Here is a 23,082-nt window from a genome sequence, read left to right as displayed (position 1 = left end):
ATGTGAAATATTTAAATAAAAGATAGTGTTAACACCTCACTAACATCAAGAAACTATCGAAATGATGACTCATATTTGCAAAAACATCTAAAAAGAACTTTAAAATAAAGTATATTTATATAATTGTTGAAGTTAAACAGAAAACATTGAATTTAAACACGACATAATCAAACATTTAATAAATTGAAACATAGGTCTGGATAAATTCTACAAAATAAACCTTGGAAAGAAAAATGTGATATAAAGTATGAAAGAGAAGTTAAAAAAAGAAATTGACAATAGAATAAAGGTCTAAAATGTACCTGGTTTGTTCCAAAATATCAAAATACGAAGAATGGAGGAGATGAACTATTCAAAGAGAGTGGGTAAGGATGTTCCCAAGCTATTAAGACACCACTTTACAGAAACGAATAAATAAAAAGAAATCCACAAAAAAGAAATGCACTTGGTGCATTATATTGATACTCCAGAATACCAAATACTAAACGAAGATTTTACTTTTTATTTTTCTATCAGTGTTTATTTATTTTGAGATGGAGAGAGAGCAAGTGGGGGAGAGGCAGAGGAAGAGAGAGGGGGACAGAGGATCCAAAGTGGGTTCCCTGCTGACGGCAGAGATCCTGATGCAGGACTCCAAACCTGCAAACCGTAAGATCATGACCTGAGCTAGAGTTGGATGCTTAACTGACTGAGCCACCCAGGCACCCCCAAAAGAAGATTTTAAAAACAGAAGGAAAAAAGAAAAAAAATCATCTACAGAGAAATAATTAAACCAATTATTACCTAGCATTACTAGGGACAAAGAAGATCACTTTATAATGATAGGAAGTTATAATAATTTTAATCTTGAATACTCCTAATAAAATAACCTCAACGTATATGAAGCAAAAATTAGAAACTTGTTAAGTATAAGTAGGTGTGTTAAACTTGCTTCTCTTAATTACTGTATGTCAACCAGATATAAAATTCACATAGATATAGAAAATTTGAACCAAAGACATAATTTAATGATCACATATAAAACTCTGCATTCAATAGAGAATACACACTCTTTTCAAGCACACACCAATTATTTTTAAAAATCATTCATGCACAAGACCATGAAACAAGGTTTCAAAAATTCCAAAGAAATAGTATCATACAAACTCAATTCTCTGACCACAAATAGAATTAAGTTAAAAATTAATAACATAAATCTCAATTAAAACACAGACACACATTCAGATACACATTTGGAGGTTAAAAAGCACATTTTCTAAATTCCTTATGAACCAAAGAAGAAATCATAATTGGAATTTAAGAAATACTCAGAAGTAAATAATTATTAAAATAGCACATACCTACAGGATGGCACAAATGTAGTACTCTGAAGGAAATTTATAGCTTTCAGTGTTTATAGCAGAGTTCATAAAAACTGTGTGGAGATAGTGCCAGCATGTCGTTGGGCACTGAAAGTAGTAAGGATGCTGGGAGGTATAGTAAGTAGAGTCTTTTGGAGGTAGTTTAGTGCAGTCTTGTCTTTTCTTTTCTTTGTCATGTTTATTTTTGAGAGAGAGGGACAGAGCACACGTGGGGGGAGGGGCAGAGAGAGAAGGAGACACAGAACCTGAAACAGGCTCCAGGCTCTGGACTGTCAGCACAGGGCCCGACGGGGGGTGGGGGGGGGCTCGAACTCATGAACCATGAGATCGTGACCTGAGCTGAAGTCGGATGCTAACCGACTGAGCCACCCAGGCGCCCCAAGTGCAGTCTTTTCCTAAGGAGTTTTTTGAACTCTCACTTCACATTTGGTGAAATCCACATTAAAGAAAATAATTTTAAAGAGAAGGCATAATATAAAGAGATAATATCCATGGCAATAATTTTTATTAATGAGTTGAATATACTTTATATTTTATAGGCGGAGAAACAAGAATTATGAGACCCTTTGTAGAAATAGATTAGGCAATGACTTATATGCTGAAAGGATGATGCAGACTATTAATGGAGCACCAAAGAATAAAGATGTTCAGTGTGACAAAATCGTAAAAGAAGACAAAGGTAATTTATATTTCATTCTGCTTGATAAAGTACATATTTTAATATACATTCTTTGAGTCTGTCAGTTAACAAATAAATGTTGAAATATATGAAGTAAAGATAGAAATACTTTGGTCAAATCACAATAGCAGCTAGGTCCTGTAATCTATAGCTTTTAGAACTTGACAAATAATGAGTAATAAATATAAGTATAGATGATTTAGATAACATAATTATAATTTTGATATTTATAGAAACTCTATTATAGAATTTTGTGCTATTCAAATGTTTATGAAACATTTAGAGAAACTGATTGCTTAACCATAACTAATAGCATTTAAAATGTGCCAGACACTATTCTAGGCCTTCCACATTTATTAACTGGTTTAATTCTCACGACAACACAATGAGGTAGGTACTATTGTTACTCTCCATTTTTGGAGGCAGAAACAAGCAAAGAGAAGTTAGCTAACTTGACCAACGTCACTCAGCTAGTATGGCACGCAGTAATACCCTCAGACAGTCTGGTTCTAGAACCTGTGCTCTGTACTACACTTACTGTCTCTCAATGTTCATAAATTCATAACCCTACATAGCCAAAAATTCTGTGAGGTAGGGCCAGAAAGGTAATTAGAAAAAAGTTATTAATTTTAATGGCTTTTGTTATTCAGCAAAATTATAAGCTAGTTCTTTGAAAAGATTAAAATAAAACTTCTAAGCAAATGCTAAGTCAAGCCAAGGGTAACTTATAATTAGTAGGAAAGTTTTGCGGCATTCTTACTCACTCTTGCCCTACTCCCCTTCTCAGTATGGTGATGGTCTTAAAGGCAACTGCCTGCCTTCCCAGTTTGAGACCCTGGCCTCTGGTTCCAGAGAAGCAGAGCAGACCTTACTCTCAAAGGATTTGGCTTCTTTGTTTTAACCTGCCTGGGAATACCTGAAGGACTGACCCAGAGCACTTGTTTTTGTTTTGTTTTGTTTTGTTTTGTTTTGTTTTTTTAACTCAGGACACACAGGCGGTAAAGCAGCTGTGCATATTGCATTCCCAACAAATATTGCAAAGTAAATGAACAACTCATCTCTCTTAGAGGCAAAAGAATACAATGGAGTCAAACAAGAAACACACTGTAAGCCTGAGAGAAAAAGCTAGGGAGGGAGATCTTTGGGAAATTAAGATATTAAAAAAGGCTTGTATATACAGGGAAATTTAGAAAGTCCTGTGCATGCCTAGGACAAGATGCAAGCTCAGGAAAGACTTGAAAAGATCCTAAGCTTTCCCCTCTGGCTGATCTCAGGCTTAGTACAGGCAGGAAGTGAAGGCTAAGGCATAGATGTAAACAGCCTGGTTAAGCATTAAAGGAATACCTTAACATTGACCCACTCTACAAGACCCAGAGAGGTTTTTTATCCTTTGTTTGTCTGTTTCTTTTCTTTTTCTTTTCTGTCTTGTTTTTTTCTGATGGACTGGTCGGGGAGGGTGGAGGAATTCAGGTATTCAAGGAGATCTCTGTCATGACACTTGCTGACCAAAAGCTTCTGCGATGATACATGACAAAGAATACAGACTTTATAAAAATAGTTTAGAAACATCACTAAGCAAACAAACAACGAGTACTCACAGCAAACTACAAAAACAAACTCCAAGGAGCAAGAAGAATCTGATTTCCAGAGTTACCACATTATTATATTCAAACTGTTCAGTTCTCAAAAAAAATTACAAAGGATAGAAAGAAATAAGAAAATATGGCCCATTTGAAGAATAAATTAACTGAAACTCTCCCTGTGGAAGTACAGACATTGTATTTATTAGCCAAAGACTTTAGATCAATTGTATCAAACATTCTGATAAAGCTAAAGGAAACTATGGGCAAAGAGCTAAAGCAAACAAGAATGGTGTATGGAAAAAAGAAGAATATAAATAAAGGGACAGCAATTATAAAAAGAAACCAAACAAATTCTGGAGATTAAAAGTACAATAACTGAAATGGAAATACTAGAGTTATCCGTGGCAGATTTGAGCAGGCAGAAGAAAGAATCTGCAATTCTTAAAGACATGTCAATTGAAATGATCTAGTCTGAGGAGAAGAAAGAAAAAAGAATAAAGAAAACTGAACACAGCCTGAAGGACCTATGGGGCTCCACCAAGCATACCAATATACACAGAAAGAGAATTTCAGAATGATAGGAGAAAAAAGAGATAAGGGGAACAAAAAATATTTGAAGAAATAATGGCCAAAAAACTTCCCAAATTTCATAAAAGTCATGAATCTGCATATCTGAGAAGTTCAGCAAACTCCCAAAAAGATAAAGAGATCCACACTCAGACACATTATAATTAAGTGTTGAAAGAGAATCTTGAAAACAGCAAAAGAAAAGTGACTCTTTTCATGTACAAGGGATCCTCAATAAGATTACACCCAATTTCTCAGAAACCATGGAGTTCAGAAGTCAGTGGGATGCCATACATAAAGAGATGAAAGAGAAAACTGTCAACCAAGAATTCTATATCCTTCAAATAATCCTCATGAGGGAGAAATTAAATAATTAAGATTAAATACTTTCCCATGAAGGAGACAATAAGACATTCCCAGGTAACAAAAGCCAAGACAATTTAGCATTAGTAGAATTGCCTTATAAGAAATGCTAAAGGGACTCCTTCAGGCAGAAATGAAAGGACACCAGACAATAACTTGAAGTCATATGAAGAAATGAAGAGCACTGGAAAGGTAACTACATAGGTAAATACAAAAGTCAGCATTATAATTTTGGTTTGTATCTCCACTATTTTTGCAATATAATTTAAAATAAATGCATAAAACAATAATTATAAAACTATACAAATGGACACACAGTATATAAAGATGTAATTTGTGACAACATCAGCACAAAGTGGGTGTGATGGAGCTGTATAGGAGTTCTTGTATACTATTGAAGTAAGGTAGTATTAATTCAAAATAGGTGGTTAAAATTTTAAGAAATTGATTGTAATCTGCAAGGCAACCACCAAGAAAATAACTCAAAAATTACAAAAAAGAAAATTAGATAGGAATCAAAGCAGAACACCATTAAAAAATCAAGTAAACACAAAAGAAGGCAGTAATGAAAGAATTGAGGAACAAACACATAAGACATAAAGAAGACAAAAATGGAAGAAATCCTTCCTGAATAGTAATTATTTTAAATAAGTAGATTAAATTCTCCAATTAAAAGGCAGATATTGGTAGGATGGGTTAGAAAACAAAAACTAAACATGATCCAAGTATATGCTGTCTAACAAGAGACTCACTTTAGAGCCACAGACAAAAATATGTAAGGGGAAAGGATGTAAATAGCAACCAAAAAAAGCTGAGAGGGCTTTACTAATATCAGACATAGTAGACTTTACATAAAATTATTACAGGAGCCAAACAGCATTATATACTGATAAAAAATTCAATCCATAAACAAGATATAACAATTATAAACCCATATGTACTCAACAAGAGAGCCTCCAACTATATGAAGCAAAAATTGATAGGATTGAAGGGAGAAAATAGGAAGTTCTACAATAAGAGTTGGGACTTTAGTACCCCACTTTCAATAATGGGCAGAACAACCAGAGAGATTATCAATGAGAAAGAAAATAGAGGACTTGAATAATAATATAAACTAGGCATAACAGACATATACACCATCCCAAACATCAGAAAACACATTTTTTTCTCAAGTTCACATGGAAAACTCTCCAAGATACACCATTATGTTAGGTAATAAACAAGAGGAAATAAAAATTTTTAAATCAATATCTTTTTTGACCACACTTAATGACATTAAAACCCTATAACAAAAGGAAAACTGGGAAATTTAAAAATATTTAGAAATTAAACAACACACTTTTAAATGACTTTTTTAATGTTTATTTTTGAGAGAGAAAGGGGGGTGGGAGAGGGGAGGGGCAGAGAGAGAGGAAGACACAGAATCTGAAGCAGGCCCCAAGCCCTAAGCTCTCAGCACAGAGCCGGACGCGGGGCTCAAACTCACAAATCACAAGATCGTGACCTGAACTGAAGTGGGACACTTAACCAACTGAGCCATCCAGGCACCCCAAACAACACACTTTTAAGCAACCTGTGCATCAGAGATGAAAGCACAAGGGAAATTAGAAAATATTTTGAGATGAGATGAATGAAAATGAAAATAAAACATAACAAAACTTATATAGTGAAAGTAGTGCTTAGAGAGAAATTTACAGCTGCAGATACATTTAAAAAAGAAGATACCCACCTGAAACTAATGTAACATTATGTGTCAACTATACTTCAATATAAAAAAAATAATAAAAATCTCAAATCAATAATCTAACTTTACACATTAAGAATGAGATAAGATAAAACTAAACCAAAAGCCAGCATAAGGAAGGAAATACTAAAGATTAGAGTGGGCATAGAGAAAAACTAATGAAACTAAAAGTTGGTACTTTGAAAAGATCAACAAAACTGACAAAACTTTAGTTAGATTGACTAAAGAAAAATAAGAGAAGATTCAAATTACTAAAATGAAAAGTGGAAGTGAGGACATTACAGAAATAAAATAGATTATTAAAAAAAGTGAACATTTGTATGCCAATAAATTAAATAGCTAAATGAAATGGACACATTCCTAGAAATCCTTCCCTGCACAGACATGTTCTGTTTTACCCTGACTGCTTTAGAGAAGACATGATGAACAGAAAATATAGAACATCCCACTTACCTAACCATACTTTCATTGGATATTCGATGCCCAGCTTGTCAGGTGCCCTGTGAAGATTAAGTTCTGTGTTTCCAAGGACACATTCATGATCTCACCATGTGATTTCTTCATAAGTGGCTCTTGTAAACTCTCAGGGAAGCTGAAGTCAGAATGTGACCCAGACTGTTCTGATGATCTTCTCCTGAGAGTCCTCCTTTAGTAGTCCTCCTCTAATAGTAGTGATTTTGTTCTCTTTTTATTCATCTGTGATAGTGTTTGCTATTCAGTTTTTAAAACTAAAGTATATATTGTGTAGGTATACATATATCAGAGAGCCTTACCTGAGGTTTTCCAAGAAGAAACCTCTGCAGAAAGAATCTGAGTGCACATAGTTTATTTTGGAGGTAATCCTAAGAAACACTGGTAGGGGAGTAAGTGAAACAAGAAAGGGTAGGCAGCCAACAAAGGTTATGTGATCTAACAAATTACCTCTTTTGGTAACGAGTTCAATACTGCTAGAGAATCTGGGAGCCAGGTTATCTTATCATGCTCCAGCTTTCTAAATCATTGTTTGAAGGCTGATGGGCTTGTTAGTTCCTTGGTACTTCTGGCCTGATTTGTGCACATCAAAGTGGCCCTAGTGGCCAAAGATGGCCCCAAGCAAAACAATATAGGTGCTGGCAGTTGCAGATTGGCCAGTAAGAGGTAATGCATAACAGATACGGGCAGGACAGTAACAGCATCTACCACAGGGGAGAAACCTTTTAAAGCAAAGCAAGAGTATGACCATTCCAAAAGTTAGGAAAAGTGGATGTGCTTCTGTTTGAGGTAGCTAGAAGGAGGTGGGCTATGATAGAAGAGTGTCTAGGAGGCTTCTAATCACCTGGAGATGTTCTATTTCTTATCCTGGCTGGTGAGTACATGGTAGTAATTCTTTACACATATAAGTGTTATACACTCTTCTATGAATGATAGTATTTCATAGAAAAGTTTAATTAAAAATAATGAGAGATAGTCCATATTCAAAAATTTCAGTGCAGACCAATTAAATATTAAAGTCTTATGGATCAGTAAGAAAAGAATATGTCTTCCTTGCCTGATTTGGGATGAAATTGAAAGAGATGCAGGAGTCAGAGAGATGGAAGTCAAATATTAGCTTTATTACTGATAAAGTTAATTGAAAAAATGTAGTCTTAAATCTGCAGCTAAGTGGAATTGGCATTTCTTCCTTTCAGAATAGATCTTACCAGTAGTAATTAGCACAGCTAGACCAGCACAGACCTTCTTTTTTAGGGGTGAGACCTGACCAGGAAGCATGCTTTCTGCCATTGAACAGACCTAACAAAAGAATCTGGAAGTGGCTAAGCACAATGCCTTCTAAACTGTCCTATAGGATTAGTCACTTTTCTCCGCAGTGAGCGAATGAGGGTTATAGTGAGGTCAAGGTGTTAATTTAGCTGAAGTTCCCTCTGTAAAGATTCACAGAGAGTGAAGGAAAAGTTTCCACCTGACAGTAGACATATAGTAGTTTATTATAAAAGTGGCATTTCGAATAAATAGATAATTCAATAAGTGTATAATTCAATAAATCTTTGCAGATTTCATAAAACCAGCTTGTTTTCTATGGATATTATACTACAATAATGTCTTTTATAAAAACATGTGTAGGGGCTCTTGGGTGGCTCAGTCGGTTGAGTATCCCATTCTTCATTTTGGCTCAGGTCATGATCCTGGAGTCGTGGGATTGAGACTCAGGTCAGGCTCTGCACTGAATATGGAGCCTGCTTAAGATTCTTTCTTTCCCTCTGCCCCTCTCCACCCACTTGCACATGCATTCTCTCTCTAAAAAAAAAATTTTTAAAAGCTTGGTAAGAGCTCATTTCTATTATAAAAAATACACATATTTGTTCATATGTGACTCTGGAAGGACATAGACCAAAATGTTAGCAGTTATTATCTTTGGGTGATGGAAATATAAGTCATATTTTTCTTTTCTTTTTTCACAGTAAGCATATCTTTTTACTCAGCTAAAATATAAAATTATTTTTCTGCAAATGTTATATGGCTAATTGCTATTCTTTTATAGTCTGAGTTAAACTAATAGAAACAATATTTTAAAATGGGTAAAAACTGTTTCGACATATTCTGGACTCAGAAACGCTCAAAACACAGATATAGTTGGGAATGCTTTTTTTCTGATATTAGTTAAAACTTTCTTTAGTATAAAAAACAGTATAAAATTGGGAAGTCACAATCATGCTTTTTTTCTTTTTCTTCAAGAAACAGACTCTTAACTGTAGAGAGCAAACTGATTGTTATCAGAGGGGAGTTGGGTAGGGGGATGGGTTAAGTAGGTGATTAAGGATGGGGATTAAAGAATGCACCTTTTGTGATGAGCACAAGGTGTTGCAGGGAAGTGTTGAATTACTAAATTGTATACCTGAAGCTAATATTACACTGTATGCTAACTATCTTGAGTTTAAATAAAAACTTAAACAAACAAAAAACAAAAAAAACATTCATTATTTATTGTTTTATTTTGTACATGTTATTATGGCATGTGGTTTGAGATTTTTTTATTTCTTAGGTTAATTTATTCAAATGTACAAATGTCATGATGGTACCCAAACTAAAATTACCCATGTTATTTGTTATTCTCAAATAAGAAAAAACTTTAAATCACCCTAACATTTTATATTGCTCATGTAATTTATAACATGTACCTTTATTTATGTAGCAATTATTAGTGATCACATAACAGTATATTCCTATTTACTCAAATTACTAAACTTTCAGTTAAAGGAAGAAAAAAGTTTAAGTAGTTCAACATAGAAAGACACAATTACCTCCTATGGTATTTTACTTTATGAACATGGAAATTGTACCCTTTTCAATTAGCGAAATAAGCTAGGTATTCTGTGTATAACTTTCTTAAATATAACTAGGTTTTTTTTTTTAATTTTTTTTTTTTTAACGTTTATTTACTTTTGAGACAGAGAGAGACAGAGCATGAACGGGGGAGGGTCAGAGAGAGGGAGACACAGAATCTGAAACAGGCTCCAGGCTCTGAGCTGTCAGCACAGAGCCCGACACGGGCCCGAACTCAGGGACCGCGAGATCATGACCTGAGCCGAAGTCGGCCGCTTAACCGACTGAGCCACCCAGGCGCCCCAAATATAACTAGGTTTAATAAAATAGAAATGTTACTATGAAATGTGAGTTAATATTCTTGCTAATTGAAAACATTTTGAAATACCAGAGCTCCTTCATTTTGTATCATGAAAATAAAAGTTTTAACAATGAGGTGGTTGCATTTATTGTATCCAGATCTTGTTTTGATTTTTAGGGAAAAGAATTCTTTAGCAAATCACTGGACTTTAAAAATTTAGCAAGTTTAGCCTTAGGAATATGGTCACTGATAAAATAATTGCTACATGAGCCTTTCTTTGTTATATCAATAATGAAAGGGGTTGGAATTCTTTTTTTTATTTGGAGATAAATAATATTGCCAATTTTTGCTTGGAGACTTGTTATATTTGCTCAAATGAATAAATATAATGTAAACACAAATTTTTGAAAGAGAAGATAATAACCCTACTACTTTACAAATTTCTTGAGAACAGAATCTACATTTTCCCAGCAAGTATAATCTTTTCGCCTTAAGTATATAGGAGACGTTATGTGCTAAAAATGGGATTATATTATTATAAATTAAAAGTTCTACAGAATATAAACATATTAACCAGAAGTGAAAGAATGCTAAATGCTTATTATAACACGGTTGTCCAGGTCCCTATTAAGCAAGACCTATAGCGACAGACTGATGGGATTCTGCTGCATCAGCTTGGGATGGAAGGGAGAAAGGAGAGGGTATCAAAAAGGATGGTGAGGATAACTTGGAGTTATCATTAAAACACGGAGAGATTTTTCTATAACTAGTTGTGTATAACCTAAACTATTAGAACTTGGTTGAAACTAATTTTTACCTATCTCTTTACTTAGGTATAATGTCCACTACTTGGGATTTGCATGATTCTTACATTGCTATGGAGCTTTCATCTTTACCAGCAAAACAATCTATCCTTGATTCATGTGGTAAAGCAAATGTACCTTCTAAAGATCGAGAGCAAAGAGTGCCAGGGAGTACTACAGAAAAAGGTAAGGTTTCATTTATTTCAGTTTTTTTTTTTTAATGGGATGTGTCACGAATGTGTGTGTCATCTTTGCACAAGATGCTAGTCTTCTCTGTATCATTCTAACATTACTGTACGTGCTGCCTCAGCAAGCACTATCTCAGTTTTTAAAAAGTGACGTTTTCACACGTCATTGTAAGTAAATTCTTTCTTGGCAGTCACAATACTTCATTTCTGGTGAAACGTGAAAAATACAACTTTTATTCAGAAATAGCATTGTTAGTCTTTCACATCATCTTGGACTCTGAACTGAAAAATTTAATTTTTCTTGGATACCTGTCAAGAGCTTCAAAGAGTCTGTCTTTCTCTGTTGCTTACTCGCTCTTAAGCTCTCTTTCATATATGTTATGACATATGTTAAATATGTCACCAATATTCTTTTGGTTTTTAAAATTATATTTAAATTATATAGTCATGTAGACTATAGCCATGTTTTACTGAAAGTTGTTTACAATGAAGACCAGTTTATTTTCCCAGAGAACAATGAAGGGGAAGAATGAATTATTAGCACTAAAGAAACGTTGTTTGTTGCTTAAATGTTAATGTCCATATAGTAGTTTTGCTTTTAGAAGCTAAAATTTTTCCTACGAAAAATTGCTAAGAAAAACATCAATCTTAGGCTGAAAAATTACATTGGGACTTCAAAATTGGATATACGTACTCCACCTCTGTTAAGGCCATTTACACACAAAAAAAGTGTAAGTGGAAGGTCCTAAAAGAAATATGTCTCAATTTGTGGGTCTTTTATTTCTTGTGTAGATGGGTGTGTTTTAAAAAGCAAAAAGGAGGGGCGCCTGGGTGGCTCAGTCGGTTGGGCGGCCGACTTCGGCTCAGGTCATGATCTCGCGGTCTGTGAGTTCGAGCCCCGCGTCGGGCTCTGTGCTGACCTGCTGAGAGCCTGGAGCCTGTTTCGGATTTTGTGTTTCCCTCTCTCTCTGACCCTCCCCCTTTCATGCTCTGTCTCTCTCTGTCTCAAAAATAAATAAACGTTAAAAAAAATTAAAAAAAAAAAAAGCAAAAAGGAATAATAGAACCATATTCAAGAACTATAATACAAAATAAAAGTATACTCTAGTTTAGCATTATGGCCAATTAAGAGGATAGGGGAGACCATAAGTAGGAAAAGGGAAAAAATAAAAAATAGAAAAAGATAGGCAGCACAGGTAAATGATCGGATTTATTGAGTGTGTAAAGGAGAGTCAGATAAAAACTCGTAGCATTATTAGATCACCTCTAAAGTCCCTTTTGCCTCTGAGATTTTATAATGCAAATACATAGAAAAAAAGTTAAATATGGCCCATATTTGGTTTAAGAAGTGTTTCTATTCTATTTAAACTTTGAATGTACAGGTTGTATGTTAGCCATTACGTTTGAGGGAAAAAGGGCCATGATTTTCATTTTTGAATGTGTAAGACCCTAGCTCAGTTCACAAGGAGAAATTATTTTCTCTCATGAGCTCTTTAAAAAAACATTTTTTTTTAAATGTTTATTTATTTTTGAGAGAGAGAGAGAGAGAGACAGAGCATGAGCAGAAGAGGGGCAGAGAGAGAGGGAGACACAGAATCTGAAGCAGGTTCCAGGCTCTGAGCTGTCAGCACAGAGCCCCGATGTGGGGCTCGAACTCATGGACTGCCAGATCATGACCTGAGCTGAAGTCAGACGCTTAACTGACCCATCCACCAAGGCGCCCCATTTTTTTTTTTAAGAGAGCTTTAGATTTTGAAAACGTAATAGACATTTGAAGCACAGGTTTAGAGTTAGAGAAAAATTGAGTAGAGAGTACTGAGAGGTCCTTCTAATTTCTTCCTTCATCCCTCCCCCAGCCCTTGGTGCAGTTTCCCCTATTCCTAACATCTGGCAATAGTGTGGTATGTTTGTTACAATTGATGAATCAATATTGATACATTATTATTAACTGAAATCCATAATTTACATCAAGGTTCACTCCTTGTGTTGTATATAGTTCTATGAGTTTTGTCAAATGCAATATGTATCGGTCATTACAGTTTCATATAGAATAGTTTCATTGACCTAAATATCCCCTGTGCTCCACCTAGTCATCATTCCTTCTCCATTCCTCTGACCATCATTCCTCTGACCATCGCTGATCTTTTTATTTTGTCTATAGTTTTGTCTTTTCCAAAATGTCATATAGTTGCAATCATACAATATGTAGCTTTTTCACACTAGCTTCTTTCACTAAACAATATACATTTAAGGTTCCTGTGTGCCGACTCATGACTTGACAGCTCATTTATTTTTCACTAGAAAATATTAAATTATATGGATGTACCACAATGTGTTTATTTATTTATTGAAGGATTTCTTTGTTGCTTCTAGTTTTTGGTGACTGTGAACAAAGCTGCTATGAAAATTCCTGCGTAGGTTTTTGTGTGGACATAACTTTTCACCTCATTTGGGTAAATACCTAGGAGTACGGTTGCTGGGTCATATAGTAAGGGTATGCTTAAGACTCTTAAGAAACTATGAAACTGTTTTCCAAAGCGGTTGTACCATTTTGTATTACCACCAGCAACGCAAGTGAATGCTTCTGTTGCTCCTCATTCTATCAGTATTTGATACTGTTTACTTTAAAAATTTTTTTTAAATGTTTATTTATTTTTGAGAGAGAGAGAGAGAGAGAGAGAGAGAGAGAATGAACAGGGGAGGGGCAGAGAGAGGGAGACACAGAATTGGAAGCAGGCTCCAGGCTCTGAGCTATCAGCACAGAGCCCGATGTGGGGCTCAAACCCATGAACCCATAAGATCATGACCTGAGCCAAAGTTGGACACTTCACCGACTGAGCCACCCAGGTGCCCCTGATACTATTTATTTTTAAAACTTTTTAGCTGTTCTAATAGATGTGTACTGGTATCTCATTATTGTTTCTTTTAATGTTTATTTATTTGAGAGAGAGAAAGAGAGAGAGCATACCAGTAGAGGAGAGGCAGAGAGAGAGGGAGAGAGAGAATCCCAAGCAGGCACTGTACTAATAGTGCAGAGCCTAACATGGGGCTCAGTCTCACTAATGGTGGGATCATGATGTGAGCGAAAATCAAGAGTCAGAGACTTAACTGACTGAGCCACCTAGGCGCCCCATCTCATTATTGCTTTAATTTGCAATTCCCTAATGACATGTGATGTTGAACAGTTTTTCATATATTTATTGGTAGATTTATATCTTCTTTGGTGAAGGGTCTAATTGAATTTTATGTTATTTTTTAAATGGGACTGTTTCTTATTGTTGTATTTTATGAATTATGATAAATTAAGTTCTTTATCAGGTAAGTATTTTGCAAAATTTTCTCCCATTTTGAGGCTTGTCTCTTCATTTTCTTGGTCCTTCATATTTAATCCTTTAATTTAATAAAGTTCAATTTAACATTTTTTTTTTCTTTTTCAAATTGTGCTTTTGGTATTGTATCCAAAGATTTATCACCAAACCCTGGGTTTTCTATGTTGTCTCAGAAAAATGTATAGTTTTGTATTTTATTTTATTTTATTTATTTTTTTTAACATTTATTTATTTTTGAGACAGAGAAAGACAGAGCATGAATGGGGGAGTGTCAGAGAAAGGGAGACACAGAATCCGAAACAGGCCCCAGGCTCTGAGTTGTCAGCACAGAGCCCGACACAGGGCTCCAACTCACGGACTGCAAGATCATGACCTGAGCTGAAGTCGGACGCCCAACCGACTGAGCCACCCAGGCGCCCCTAGTTTTGTATTTTATATTGAGGTTCATTTCAGTTAGTTTTTGTGAAAGGCATAAATTCTGTGTTTACATTTTTTAAACATATGAATGACCAATTGTTGATTTGTTGAAGACTTCCTTGAGTTTTCTTGCTCCTTTGTCAAAAAGCTGTTGAATGTATTTGTGTGGGTCTGTTTCTGAGCTCTATTCTGTTACACTGATCAATTTATCTATTCTTTCACCAATATCCCATTGTCTTGATTAACTGTAGTTCTATAGTAATTCTTAAAATTGGGTAGTGTCAGTCTTATTCTTCTTCAGCATCATGTTAGCTATTCTTGTTCTTTTGCCTCTCCATAAAAACTTGAGAATCAGTTTGTCAATGTCAATAAAATAACTTGGTGGGATTTTTTGACTGGGATTGCACTGAAGCTATATATCAAATTATAAAACATTGGCATTTTAACAATATGGAGACTTCCTATCCTTGAAAATTTGTTTGGATCTTTGATTTCTTTCATCAGAGTTTTGTAATTTCCTCATGTAGATCTTGTATGTATTTTGTTAGATTTATAACTTAAGCATTTAACTTTTTAGTGCCAATATAAATAGTATTATGGTTTTTATTTCAATTTTCTTTTTTGTAAGTTTATTGATTGATTGATTGAGAGAGAGAGAGCATGTAAGAGGGGCAGAGAGAGAGGGGGAGAGAGAGAATCCCAGGCAGACTCCACACTGTCAGCACAGAGGCTGATGTGGGGCTTGAATTCATGAACTGTGAGATCATGACCTGAACTGAAACCAAGAGTCGGACACTTAACTGACTGAGCCACCCAGGTGCCCCTATTTCAGTTCTCAGTTGTTCATCACTGGTTTATAGGTAAGCCATTGATTTTTGTATATTAATGGTGTTTACTGCAACCTTGCTCTAATTTTTATTATAATTGGAGAATTTTATATTTTTTCACAATTTATGGGGATTTTCTACACAAACCTTCGTGTCATCTACAAAGTGTTTTTTTCCTTTCAAATTTGTATAATTTTTATTTCTCTTCCCTGACTTATTGTAGGACTAGGACTTGTAGTATGATGTTGGATAAAGGTGATGATAAGGAATATCCTAGCCTTGTTTCTTACCTTAGTGGGGAAATTTTTGGGTTTTCACCATTAAATATGATGTTCGTTATAGGTTTTTAATAGGTTTTTTAAAAATCAAGTTGAGGAAATTTGTATCTGTTCTTATTCTCCTGGGGTTTTGTTTTTTTTTAATCATAAATGACTGTTGAATTTTGTCAAAAGATTTTTCTGAATCAAGTGTGATTTTTCTTCTTTAGCTTGTGGATCTGGTGAATTATATTGATTGGTTTTTAAGTGTTGCACTAGCTTTGCATACCTGGAACAAACCCCACTTTGTCGTATAAGTCTTCTTGTACACTATTAGATTTGATATGCTAATATTTTGTTGGAGGATCTTTGTGTTGCTTTCATAAACAATATTTTTCTGTAATTCTCCTTTTCTTGTAATGTTTTCATCTGGTATTCATATTAGAGTAATGTCAGTCTAACAAAGTGAATTGGGAAGTGTTCTCTCTACTTATTTTCTGATTGTATAAACATCCTTAAATGTTTAATATAATTCACCAGTAAAACCATCTGGGCCTGATGCTTTCTATTTAGAAAAATTATTAATTATCTATTCAATTTCTTTACAGATAGAGGCCTATTCAGATTACCTATTTCTCTTTGTGTGAGTTTTGGCAGTTTATGTCTTTCAAGGAATTGCTCCGTTTCGTCTAAGTTATCAAATCTGTGGACATAAGAGTTATTCACAGTATTTATTATTCTTTTGGGCTATGGGATCGGTAGTGATGACACCTTTGCTGTTGCTCATACTGACAATTTAGATGTTTTATTTTTTTTCTTGTTCAGCCTGGCTGATGATTATGAATTTTATCGATATTTTCAAAGAAACAACTTTTAATTTCATTGATTGTTTCTGATGATTTCCTGTTTTCAATTTTATTGATTTATGCTTTAGTATATACATTAATATATATTTATTACATATTTAATATATATTATATATTATATATTTTATATATATATTTGTTTCCTGCTTACTTTAGGCTTATGTTGCTCTCCTTACTCTAGTGCCCTGAGATGGAAGCTTAGATTACTAATTTTTAGATTTTCTTCTTTTTAGTATATGCATTCAATGCTATAAATTTCCCTCAAGCATTCTTTTTGCTGCATTTCACAAGTTTTGATAAGTTTTAGTTTTATTTTAATTTAGTTCAAATATTTAAAAATTTTAAAATTTTATTTGGAACTTCTTCTTTGACCTATTTTTTATTTATATATGTTTTTTAAATTTCCAAATATTTTGGGATTATCCAGCTATCCTTCTGTTATTAAATTCTAGTTTAATTCCACTGTGGTCTGAGAGCACATTTTTTATTATTTCTATTCTTTTAAATTTGTTTAGGTGTGCTTTGCGCCCCAGAATGTGTTCTATCTTGGTGAGCATTCCAAGTGAACTTGAGAATAGTGTGTATTCTGTTTAAAAAGTGTTAAAAGTTTCCAATTATAATAGTGGCTGTGTCTAATTCTCCTTGCAATTTTATTAGTTTTTGCCTTACAGATTTGTAGTCTTGATTTTTTGCTGCATAAATGATTAGGCTTGCTGTGTCTTCTTGGAGAATTGATTTCTTTATTATTGTGCAATGCTTCACTTTATTGCTGATAATTTTCCTTGTTCTACAGTCTACTTTGTCTGAAATTAAATATAGCTACTCTGTCTTCTTTTGATAGTGTTAACATATCTTTTTAATTCTATCTTTTTAATCTATCTGTGTCTTTACATTTAAATTGGGCTTTTAGACAATATTTAAAAAATTTTTTTAATATTTATTTATTTTAGAGAGAGAGCATGAGCAGGGGAGGGGCTGAAAGAGAAGAATAGAGATTGAGAATCTACACTGATAATGCAAGGCCCAACATGGGGCTCAAACCCATGAACCATGAGGTCATGACCTGAGCTGAAATCAAGAGCTGGATGCTTAACCAACTGGGCCACCCAGGCATCCCAATAGACAATATTTTTTTTTTAATGTGAACTTTATTATTATTTAAAAAAAAATTTTTTTTTAACGTTTATTTATTTTTGAGACAGAGAGAGACAGAGCATGAACAGGGGAGGGTCAGACAGAGAGGGAGACACAGAATCGGAAGCAGGCCCCAGGCTCTGAGCCATCAGCCCAGAGCCTGACGCAGGGTTCGAACCCACGGACCGCGAGATCGTGACCTGAGCTGAAGTCGGACGCTTAACCGACTGAGCCACCCAGGTGCCCCGAACTTTATTATTATTTAGGCATGGCAAGGCCAACAGATCAGGACACTATTGCCATTGAAATGATAGCTTGTTATATTCACAAATCTCAAGAGGAAGGAACATTCTACACTGTGAGCTACACAGAGAAGTACCAGAGTTGGTCAGGAGGCAGAAAGAATGAAGGGGAAATGTGGCCAAGAGTCTTTGTTGTGGTTTCTGTTAGTAGAATGAGAGAGTAGTTAATCATATGGCTACATAAAGTAGAGACCTTTCTGCGCTGTGGACATGGAGAGATGTAATGACAGAAGAAGATCAGAGAGATGCAGTGATGTTGTCTTTCAAGATGGAGGAAGGGTTTTGGGTGGCTTGTAGAAGTTGAAAAAGATAAGTCTCTCTAGAGCCTCCAGAAAGAAACATAACCCTCTTAACTTTTTGGTTGTATCCCAGTGAGACCTGGGTCAGACCTCTGACTGAACTCTTAAAATAATAAATTTGTGTGATTTTAACCTACTAAGTTTTGAGTAGTTTGTTGTAGCATCAATAAAAAATTAACACAATCATATGGTATTTCTATAAAACAGTAATCCAGTCAGACCTTCATCTGAAGGCTAATAATCTTGTTTAAATTTGAAGAACAAGGTATAAAGATATAAATTACCTATGAGGTTATCATTGCTTATCTTCTGATAAACAGTGCATTTTTGAATGGTTAAGAATTCCAAAATGAAATAATATGTGTATATTTTTCATGTGCTTGGTAGATAAAAGATATTCAATAAATGTTTATTGAAGTTGTTGAATATTGGAGGAAAACAAACAGTAATGACAAAATGTCATTTTAAAATCCTTTGCAGGAATCATCTAATACCACATAAATTATTTTATCTTTGCATCATGTTTGTATTTTACAGATAGTGAAGCTAGTTCTTTAATGGATATAGAAAATGTAATTTTGACTAAAGTCCATGATGATGAAGTAGACCACTCAGAGACAATATTGAAATCTGACAAGTTTCATCAGGATTTATTTTTTATGGAACGAGTTCTAATGGAAAATATATTTCAACCAAAACTTGCAGCTTATCGTCAGCTTCCTATTTTAAAAGGTATTTTGAAAAATCACATTTAGACAAGCTCAAATAATCAAAAGAATTGAATGACATTATCATTTTTAAATGTAACCTCCAGACTGGATCATCACTTATCAAAAGACATATTTATATACCTTTTAGCGTTAAACATCCAAATAACAGTAGAATTCAAACTACAGAGCGCACAAAAAAGAGGTCACCCCTTAGATTAAAATCTACAAAAGCTTCCATGGCTCTTTTCTCTTCCTTGCCCTTGTACTGAATTATTTTCTCATATTTAACCCCCTTTCCATTGCCATTGACACTTTCCAGGTTCTGGTGCTTATTACCTATCCCTAATTTTATTACAGGGGCATTCTTCCTGTTCTTATTGCTACAAATCCCATCTCATATGTTCACAGAATATTTTGAAAGGTTTTAGAGATGAATTCAACCCTTCAATTTTTGAATGAAGAAGATGAAGAGTACAGAAACTTTCTAAGTTTAGAGTCTATGACAAAGCTAGGCATTCAACCAAGGCCTGATCTCATTCCATTTCTCTTTCCACTTTACTATCCTGATGTGCTGAGGTATCCCATACACAAGTTTGAACATGGCATTTAACTCTTGAAAAACCTTCAGTATCTTCCCATTTTGTAGAATAAATTACAAACCCTAAGATTTCCCTTGTGCTGTTTTTCAGTTAAACCTTACCCCCCATAAACAGGTATTAACCTGACTTTTCTCACCAGAGATTGACTGTTTTGGTATATCATATAAGTGGGTTCATATGGTGGGTTGACCCTTGAACAAGGCAGGGCTTAGGGGTGATGACCCTGGCACAGTCAAAACTCCAAGTACAACTTTTGATTCCCCCCAAATTAACTACAAATAAACTACTATTGACCAGAAGCCTTACTTACAGCATAAAGTCAATTAACACACATTTTTATATTATATGTATTATGTACTATATTCTTACAATAAAATAAGCTAGAGAAAAGAAAATGTTATTAAAAGAATTCATAAGGAAAAGAAAATGCATTTACAGTTTTGTACATATGTTGGCCTGGGGCAGAGGCAGGGGCTTCAGTCCTGGCCCCAGAATGACAAAATGTGGTTTTCACTAAATAAAGTTGAAATGTTAGAACTGCTTTGGTACACTATAGAGAAAGGTATCCAAAGGCTTTGGGACATTGGAATGTTAGGGTGGATTTATCATGATGACCTGCTTATCCACTATAGAAGTGTCCGGATAATACACCTTTTAGCACAATTGTGAAAAATAAATTGGCTGGGTGCCCCAATGTCCTTGAAGAATTCTTTGCTCGCTTTTCTCTGTAGGTCAGAAATTGTAGTGGGAACTACTGCTAGTCAACTGAGATCCTTAAACAATTAGATTCTGAGTGGCAGGGGATAAGTGGCAGCAGTTAATCACCAATGAAACGGTGGGCATGGTTACTGTAGGGTAAAGAGCAGTAATCAGAACAGTCTGACTCACAGAGATCCGTGGCATTGGCTAGCTGATCATCACGTCCTTAGAAGAGAAATAGGTAAGTGCTGTATTGGTTTGCTAGGACTGCCATAACAAAATACCACAAACTGGGTGGCTTGAACAACAGAAATTTACTTCCCCATAGTTCTGGAGACTGGAAGTCTGAGCTGAAGGTGTCAGTACAGTTGGGGTTTCCTCTGAGGCCTCTCTTTTAGGCTTGCAGATGACTACCTTCTTGCGGTCTCATCACTAGGTTTTTTATCTGTGCTTGTGCCTTCCCTGTGTCTCTCGGTGTATCTAAATGTCCACTTATTAGAAGGATAGCAGTCATATTTGATTAGGACCCAGAATAGTGGCCTTGTTTTAACTTAATCACCTCTTTAAAGCCTTTGTCTACAAACCCATTACATTCTAAGGTACTGGGGATTAGGCCTTCCAATATATGAATTTTGGGGAGATAAATCAGCCCATAAAATGTAGTCTCCTCCTAAATTCTTACTTAATCTGTATAAACAGAAGAGTCTTTTCTTTACAAAAGAAAAGTCATAGCCCTTTAAGCAATTTCTAGGCTTGAGTCAACTTGCAGACCCAGAACTCCTTGGATAAAGGGGAGGCTGCGTCTCTTTGAGAAAATATTTCACTACACTACCAAAAATGTATACTGTTAAAATTTCTCTCAGCCTTCCCCAGAGGGACCTACAGCCTTTTGCAAGAGTGACTGTGTAGTGGGGAACAGGAAATAATCATAAATTTCAGGGATTACTGGACACTAGCTCTGGACAGATACCAACTTCTTGAGTCCCAAAACATCACTATGGTTTGTTAGCCGGAAAGGACTTATAGGAGTCAGGTGACCAATGGAATTTTAGTTCAGGTCCATCTCACAGTGGGTCCAGTGGGTAACTTAACTCATCTTGTAGTTATTTCCACTGTTCCAGAATGTATACTTTGGAATAGAAATATTTAGCAACTGGCAGAAGCCCTACACTTGATCCTTGACCTATGTAATGGAGGCTATTCTGGTAGGAAATGGATAAGTAGAAGCCACTAGAGCTTCTGCTACCTATGAAAATAGTAAACCAAAGCAATACTATGTTTCTGGAGGGATTGTAGAGATTAATGCTACCATCGAGGGCTTGAAAGATGCAGAAGTATTGACTCCCATCACCTCCCCCATTCAGCTCATCTGTTTGGCTTGCATAGAAAATGCAGGATCTTGGGGAATAATGGTTGATTATTGTAAACTTAACCAGGTGGTGACTCCAATTGCAGTTGCTGTTCCAGATGTTTCCTTGGCAGCGCAAATTAACACACCACCTGGTACCTGGTATGTGACTATTGACACAGAAAATGCTTTCTTTTTTCTTCAGTACCTGTTGATAAAACCCACTGGAAGCCATTTGCTTTCAGCTGGCCAGGCCAGCAATACACCCTCACTGTCCTATAGGGGTATATCAGCTCTTTAGTTTTATGTCCTAATTTAGTCTTCAGGGAATTTTTCCTTCAACAAGACATCACACTGGTCCATTGCATTGATGACATTATGCTGATTAGACCTGGTGAATAAGAAGTAGACTTATTAGTAAGACATTTGCATCCCAGAGGGTGAGAAATAAATCTGATAAAATTTTTTTTTAATTTTTTAAAGTTTATTTATTTTTGAGAGAGAGAGAGCATGAGCAGGAGAGGGGCAAAGAGGGAGTGAGATACAGAATCTGAAGCAGGCTCCAGACTGAGCTGTCAACACAGAGCCCGATGCGGGGCTCAAGCTCATGGACCGCGCGATCATTGCCTGAGCCGAAGTCGGACGCTTGACCGACTGAGCCTCCCAGGCACCTCTGATAAAATTTCAGGGGCTTTCCACCTCAGTGAAATTTCCAAAGGTTAAGGATAAGTTGTTTCTTCTAGTCCCTCTTATAACCAAAAAAAGTACCATGCCTAGTAGACCTCTTTGTTCTTTGGCGACAACATATTCCTCATTTGGATGTGCTACTTTGGCTTATTCGCTAAGTGATCTGAAAAAAGGCTAGCTTTGAGTAAGCCCAGGAGAGCAGAAGATTCTACAAGAGGCCCAGGTAGTCATTCAGAATGCCCTGTCACTTGGGCCATATCATCCAGCAGATCCAGTGGTGCTTTAAGTGTCTCAGAGGGAGAGATGCTGTTTGGGCCCTTTGGAAGGCTCTTGTAGGAATGGAGGACAATAATCTCTTCATTTGATTTAATTTTAGAACCAGAACCTGAAAAACCTGAAGGCTTTCAAGAAGGTGAAAAACTTGAAAAGACAGAGGAAGAGGGTCAGAAGGAAGAGGAAGAAGAAATAGAAATAAGTACAGGACAATCAACAATACCAGCCAATTTAGAACGACTTTGGTCCTTTTCCTGTGACTTAACCAAAGGCCTTAATGTGAGCAGCCTTGCCTGGAATAGAACAAATCCTGTAAGTTATTGAACATTTTAACAATTCTGTCTTTAGTATATAAGGGTGACTGTCAAGTACTAGTTGTTTGTTTTCTCAGACATTAGGCAAGGGATTTTATTTGACATAAAGTGGAGTTTTTAACATACCTCTAC

At 35.4% G+C, this 23,082-nt stretch overlaps 1 protein-coding gene and 1 non-coding gene across 2 annotated transcripts in view; one reads left to right on the top strand and one right to left on the bottom strand.

Moving 5' to 3' along the window:
- DNAI4 (dynein axonemal intermediate chain 4) overlaps window positions 1-23,082 on the top strand; it is a 92,553-nt gene that overhangs the window by 35,792 nt on the left and 33,679 nt on the right. The window contains 4 exon segments of the mRNA XM_007089833.3: window positions 1,901-2,040; window positions 10,732-10,887; window positions 18,858-19,052; window positions 22,740-22,948. Coding sequence (XP_007089895.2) covers window positions 1,901-2,040; window positions 10,732-10,887; window positions 18,858-19,052; window positions 22,740-22,948 — 700 coding nt within the window.
- LOC122241713 lies at window positions 10,916-11,018 on the bottom strand. The gene has a single exon (XR_006221943.1). It is a non-coding gene; the product is annotated as a U6 spliceosomal RNA (small nuclear RNA).

The sequence above is a fragment of the Panthera tigris genome, chromosome C1 (genome assembly GCF_018350195.1).
Source record: "Panthera tigris isolate Pti1 chromosome C1, P.tigris_Pti1_mat1.1, whole genome shotgun sequence".
Lineage (NCBI taxonomy): Eukaryota > Metazoa > Chordata > Mammalia > Carnivora > Felidae > Panthera > Panthera tigris.
The sequence above is the reverse complement of the archived record's forward strand: the minus strand, read 5'-3'. Positions and strand labels throughout refer to the sequence as shown.